Source organism: Cicer arietinum, chromosome 7 (genome assembly GCF_000331145.2).
Source record: "Cicer arietinum cultivar CDC Frontier isolate Library 1 chromosome 7, Cicar.CDCFrontier_v2.0, whole genome shotgun sequence".
NCBI classification, from domain to species: domain Eukaryota; kingdom Viridiplantae; phylum Streptophyta; class Magnoliopsida; order Fabales; family Fabaceae; genus Cicer; species Cicer arietinum.
This window is the reverse complement of record NC_021166.2, coordinates 4,330,120-4,337,333: the sequence shown is the minus strand read 5'-3', so window position 1 is coordinate 4,337,333 and position 7,214 is coordinate 4,330,120. Positions and strand designations below refer to the sequence as shown.

Below are 7,214 nucleotides of genomic sequence, written 5' to 3'. Positions count from 1 at the left end.
AAAGAATAAGATGTTTAGGAGGGTGGATTATTACACATAGAATATATATGAGAGTTTTCATGTAAGATAATTTATCCTGTAGTCCTTAAATATTTAGATGCTTTGACAAAGTTGTACAATAATTTTGCATTTTTTTTTTCTATAGGCGAAATGAAGTATTATCAATAAATTCACACATACAAAGTGAAGATTTTAAATTTATGTTTAAGTCAAGAAAATATTGTTGGTTTAATTATATTTTAAGGAGATAATTTTACATGATTTAAAAATCAAATTGATCTACTACTCTCATTTTTCAAAAGGGATTGATCTACAACTCTTTTCTTTTAAATAGGTTTTCAGGCCAGACTTTTAAAAAGATCACGTCAAACAAAAAAAAAAACTTATGATAGGCCGTACGCCAGACTTATACCTAAAAAATTAATCGTAGCTCAAATTCAAGTCTTTCAAAGCCTGACCTATTCTCACCTCTATCTATAGGTGATTAATTACTTAAAAATCTTGCATTGGGTAGATGCTGATTTAATGATTGGATTGCTTTTATACTTCTGCTATGATGTTGCTAGTGTGCAAAGCCTTTGGTTTTAATTATGTTTTGAGTTTTATATGGCGTTTGCATAAGGCTCTTGGTTGGAGTAATCATGATTCATTGTATATGAGTACCGTCGTTATTTTATATTATAGAGAAAAACATCATTACGTCTATTATTGAAATTTTTTTTTTTTTTTTTGGTTTTATAAACTTGAAACCATTTTTTACCACAAGAGTTCCCCCCATTAGCGAGTATAAAGGAAAACGTCAAGATGTTTTTCCTCTAAAAATGGTACAAAAGCCATTGGTGTAATTCCACCATATAAAAACCTATTGCATCAAACTTTATAGAATTCTCGAGTAAATTTAATTACCCTTCCATGCTCTTAAAACAAATTTATGAAGAAAATGAAGCACACAAGTTTTTCAACTACAATATTTCTTCACGTGGCCACGATAATATTTTTCATCTCACCAATCCAATCCACTCTCTCGCACACTAGTTTGCTAGAACAAATATGTAGCCAATCACCTCATTACCATCTTTGCATAATGACATTAAGATCATCAATTAACCATAGATCCAAAGAAGACATTGCTGGATTTGCTCGTCTTACCCTTGAAATTGTCAATGCTAACGCTTCAATAACATTGGACCGCATACAAAAGGGTTATTACGTGCAAACTAAGGATAAAGAACAAAAAGAAGCTATGAAAGATTGTCTTGCATCATACAACATGATAGTTAATGTACATTTGAAAGAAGCTCTAAATGCTATGAACAAAGGTGATTATAAGATTGTTAAACAAAGAGCTTATGCGGCTGGTATACAAGCTGAGACATGTGATAATAAATTCAAGAACTCAACTATGAAGCCTTTAAAGGATACTAACCGATATGTGCAAAATCTATGTGCTATTGCTATGTCGATTATTAACAAATTGCTTTTGCCAAATCAACCAACTTCAACTTATTAGAATTATTCATTTCCATGTTTTTGTATTATGTGCATTTAGATTGTAAAGCCATGAACCATAGGTATCCACATTAAGTTTCTTTTATTTTTTTACAAAGCATGTATGTGTATATATCAAAGTGGATGTATATTAGTAATTTAGTTATAACTAACAAATTGTTAAATACATCTTAAAAGTGCATGTTTGATAAAATACTTTTTCATAAATATTAATTGGTGTATTATGATATAAATGAGACATATTTAGTGAGAATACTTTTTTAATGTGAGAATGAGAAGAATGATTATTAACATTTGGATCAAAATCAAATGTTAAGATTTAAAAGGTACTTCCTCCGTTTTTTATTATAAAAAAAATTTAAATTACGTTTATTAAAGAAATCAAGTAAAACTAATACATTTTTTATTTAATAAAAAATATACACATATTTACAAAAATATTCTTATTATTTTTTGTGACTTTTTCACTTACTATTCTCTATCTAAAATTAGACAATCTAAAAGATTTTTTTGAATTATTCGACTAATATATAAAAAATTATTACAAAAATTTAATAAAAAAATTATAAAATTAGTAAAATTAAAAATTGAAAAGTTAGTTAAAATTATTTATAATAAAAAAAAGTTCAAACTTTTTTCTTGTAATAAGGAAGGGATGGGTACTTCAAAAAAAGAAAATAATGCGTCTCTTGCTTCTTGTTCTCGTTAAAATGTGAAGTTTTTTATATCATTGTGCTGCAAGTATTTATAGGAATATAGGACATATGTCTCATTTGATTTGTGTGAAACATTTGTTATACTTATAATTATATGCTTTATTTTCAACTTTGTCTAAGCAGCTTTTTTCGAGGTACTTCAATTGTAACTAGACGCACTAATTAAGGCGTCTTCATGAACAACTAGAGGCATCACTTTCTCTTGCAAATTGTATTATTATTGAGGAAAATGAATGTTAAAATGTGACTCGGTAATAAAATAAAATAATAATTGTAAAATCTTTATTTAACTGCCATTACAATTGTTTTTAAAAGGTATTTACTTTTAACAGCAATAAAGTAGGTATTTACTAGCCCCTCTTCTAATTCCTGGTAAAGTTTTTAGCGACACTAGCTAGATGCACCGACCATTAGATAATTGTTAGTACAAAAATTAGTAGCAATTTATATTGCCACTAAAGTCTAAAATAATTGCCACTAAAAGTGTTTTTTTATGTTGTAGTTCGATCAAATCTATTTGCTATGCCCTTTGTATCTTTTATTAACGCCATCGTTTTGTGTCAATATGTGAAAAACTCAAAATTTGATTTTTGTTAATTTTCTTACACTATGTTAGTCCAAGAATACATTCTTTAGTGAAGAATAAAGTTATTGTTTTGATGATTGAAGAAGTGTTCATCTTGCTCAGTTTATGGATGTGGCATGTTTAAGGCAACATTGTTAATAATCTTCAAAATCTATTATTATTATTCTTTCAACAGTTCTAAAATATTCTGAATCTTGAAGGTAATATTATGAACCCATTAATCTGAAACATTGTTTACAATTTCAATTGCAAAGAAAAAAAGTGTGTAGCCACTTTGATTTGTTCGGTGAAGAAATGAAAATGAAGATGAAGACTTTGAAAGGATTTTTTTTTTTTTTTGTTCCATGGATCATGCTTGATCTTTAGTACTGTTGTAATGGACTATTTGATGTTTATTCATGGGTTAACTGTTGCAATGGATTACCTTATGTTTAGTTGTTGATGTTTGTTTGTGGGCTAAGTGTTGTGATGTTTAGTTTGTTATGGGCTTAGCTTGTATAAGTCACATTGGTAATGATCTTATGTAATGTTGTTTAATTATTATGGATCAAGGTTATAAATATGACATTGTAAATGGCTTATAAATGCTTTGATAAAAACATTCATGCACAAAACATTGATTTACATTAAACATCATTGTCATACACTTCTCGAGAGTAACTGGATCATTTATCTCTTGCAACGAGAGAGGACGATGTCACAAAATTTAGCGATTTTTTGAAAAATCATTTATATCTTACGATGAGAGAGTAAGAGCTCACAAAATTTAGTAACATGTAACTTAAGACATTGAAGAAAATGATATAATTACTTTTATCTTGTTTTGTAAAATTCGAAATTACCATCTATTATTTTTTATTAAAGTTTTCTCTCAATTTTTTATATCAATTCATTAAATGCATTTTCTCTTTACACACTCACCTGTGTCCCGTTTTTCACAACTTTTATCTAGATTTTCATAAATAAAAAAATTTCTTTTCCTTTACAATTTTTATTTTTTTAAAACTCAAACAAACGCGCTGATAAATATTAGTTAGATCAGCGCAAATCCGTAAGACCACAAAAGAGATAACATAAGACCACAAAAGCTATTTAAATAACCATACATCTAATTAAATATCCATAATACAATACAATATTTCAATTATTTTGTGGTTTTGCGATACTCAACCAACGCCACGAAAACGAGAATGAAACAATGGCAAAAAGGTTCAGTAAAACAATGACAGTAATGATAATGATCGAGATAACTAATAAATTTTAGATTTCTCAAGTTGAGAATAAAAATAGGATTAGATTTCTACGTTTCTTCTACATTTTTCGTTAAATCCATTTTGATCAAGTTAAAATTGTGTTGGAGTGTTTCTGAATTTATTTTTAACTCAATTAATAGAGAAGCGTGTAAAAAAGGTGAAACGTACCTCTTTTATTGGAATAAGCGAAACATACCTTGAAAGTTTTTTTTTTTTTTAATTTTTTTTTTGTCATTTTCGTATTTTATAAAAATACTATTTTTTTCAATCAATTTTGTGTATATATTGATGATGTGACAATTTTTTTTTGGATAAAAGTAAAATAAATTTATATAATTTATATAATTATCTTTTTAAAATCACTTATTTGATTGATAAAGAACAATAAAATTATAAATAAAATAGTTTGAACCCAGAGTACAGTTAAAGAAAAGCTAAAATTGAACCGTATACGTTTGTTTCCAACATGAAATGTGTTGACTTTACGTTTAGATTTCTTGAATTTCTGTTGGTTTGGTCAAACTTAATTTTGCTTTAAAATTACGTTTTTGCAAAAGTATGACAAACTATGAAAGATTTTACTGTTGCATTTCACGTTTTCCATTTGAAGTGTTCCTCTGTTGCCCATATAAATCTTTTTTAAATCCTATTTTTAATTTACATAGTTTAGATATTTTATTTAAAAAATAATAATAATAATAAAAAATAAAAATTAACTAATATTACAAGGTTCAATTTTTTAGTACAACTTTTAATAAATATATATATATTATTATGTACGAAAGTAACATAAAGCCGTCTAAGGTGTAACCTACCAGTATGAGTTGATACGCCAAATGAGTATTAAGAAGAAGATCCCAAAATCGATTTACATTTGCTTATATAAAAATAATATAGATATTTATATTATATTTATAAAATTTAGACTTTTTTGATAAATATACTTTTAGCTAATCTAATTCAAACATATTTCCTTTTGTAAAACATATGTTTGAGAAAAAAGTATTTAAACATAAATCATATTAAAAAAAATTCTTTCTTTTTTTTATATAAAAAATACATTTACAAAATGAAGTTTAACCAAAAATATATTTACAAAGGTTAATCCAAACGCATATGTATTTATAAAGACTATAATAAACTATTTTTTTTTACTAAATAAACAATTCTCATTCATTCAAATTAATAGAATACATTGATATAATATAAATTTAAAATCTAAAATAAAAAATTATGAATATCAAATAAACTTACAACATGTAGGTTAATAGTACAAAACTGTAATTCAAGTGCTAAGAACATCCATGCCTCCGGATTTGTAATGCTGACAACATCAAAATTATTAATTGAAATTTGTAATGAATCAAAGCTACTTTGTCAATACCAATGTCGAACTCATACTACAAAATCACATAAAAATACAAAACAAAAAATATGTTGGAAAGGTGTTTCTAGACCAAAAAATAGTCCTACACCACCTCTTTCTAAAAGATGAAGACAATAAAATCTAGGATCTTTTTTAGAGGAAGCGGTGTTGCATGGTGTGAACTGTGTATGTATCCTCTGAACAAAAGTGTTGAGACTAATATCTTGAATTGGACATAATCACAATAGCTGGTGAAGCTCTCCATCAAGATATTTTAACATTCATAGAGTTAGAGTTAGTTTTAAACTTCAGAATTTTGTTTAAGTTGGAAGAGATCATTATCATCTCATTGAAATGCTCTTAAATTGCTAGAGATGTCTTTGAAATTAAGTAAATAACATTATTAATACATTTGATAAAAGATCTAAAAACAGAAACAACTATGATCAACATATTACAATTTTAAAGATCATTTTAGATTATTTATAAAACATGGAGAATTTGATTGATAAGTTACTATAAAAAGATACATAATTTATGTTTCTTTTATTACAATTAAAGTAATCACATATAATATTTGTTTACTAAATATACATTAAAAAAATTACAAGATTAAATGACATGTACTGTGATTGTAAAATTGGTTTAGATTGACAACCCATTACAACTTGCCAATACATTAAACATATAAATAACTTCATTTTTCAATTTTTTATGTAATGTGGTGTGAATATGTAATTAGTTATCAATGTAAAATAATTTTATACAAACAATACATAATCCTTAATATTAAAAATTATAGATCACAATATATCAATATATATTAACAGTAAAGAACAAATTAACTATACATATATTATTATAAATTTTTTTTTAAAAGATTTATATAGAAAATACGTACTTAAAATTAGTTATTAGTCATTCGTATATTTTTATTTTGATAAAAAATGAATTTAAAAAGAGAAGTTACTATGTATATTATTGAATACTATCAACCCAAAATATATATTTATATATAATAGATACATTAAAAGAATAAAGTGACAATAAAAATATTCTATTTAGGTTGATATTTCAAACATTTAGTATACTATATTACAAAAAGTAATAGTATTGACTAAAAAAATAAAATAAAAGGTTATCAACCGTTCATATGAATTGTTTAATTATTCGTTGTTTTAATAGTTTAAAATTTCATTAAAATTTTGTAAAAAAAATATTTTCTTAAGAAATATATACTATTATTGTGTTGATGACCAGACGGAATCCATCAACCATGTTTTTAAAGATTGTGAGAGGGCAAAATGCAGTTCGTTTAATTTGGTTATCTTCTCACTTTAAAATTCAATGAGCATATGAGATAATATTTCAGGGATTGGCTTTCAGAGTTCATCCTTAACAATAATAAGAAGTATGGGTAGATGGCAACATCAATTACATCATATGGGACAACAAGAAACTACCAAGTTTATTATAACATTATTGTTAAAAGATGTGGACTTGCCCTAATTATTATATGTTGGATTTTGATATTAAAAAATGCAATATTTTTATATAATACAAAATTATATAATACGTCAAATATATATTTTCAAAGGTTAAGATAAGTCGAACCAGTCTTCTACATGTAAAGATCTAAAACAAATGCTGGGATTGAGGTATTTTAAATCTTATAAGTATAATAATTAAATATTTACCTCCTCTAAAATGAATAGTCCACTTTAGAAAATAAAATATAAAATAAAAATATTAATCATTAATTATCAAAAGAATGGTTGATATTA

General features: G+C 25.5%; 1 protein-coding gene across 1 annotated transcript; it reads left to right on the top strand.

The window, feature by feature from the left end:
* Positions 1 to 1,084: 1,084 nt before the first annotated feature.
* Positions 1,085 to 1,510, top strand: LOC101513843 (cell wall / vacuolar inhibitor of fructosidase 1-like). The gene has a single exon (XM_004508202.1). The coding sequence runs from the start codon at positions 1,085 to 1,087 to the stop codon at positions 1,508 to 1,510; it is 426 nt and encodes a 141-aa protein (XP_004508259.1).
* The last annotated feature ends 5,704 nt before the right edge of the window (positions 1,511 to 7,214 follow it).

Bases quoted from the DNA above. Each gene is read 5' to 3' on its own strand.
- LOC101513843 (XM_004508202.1), top strand. From the start codon at position 1,085: ATGACATTAAGATCATCAATTAACCATAGATCCAAAGAAGACATTGCT.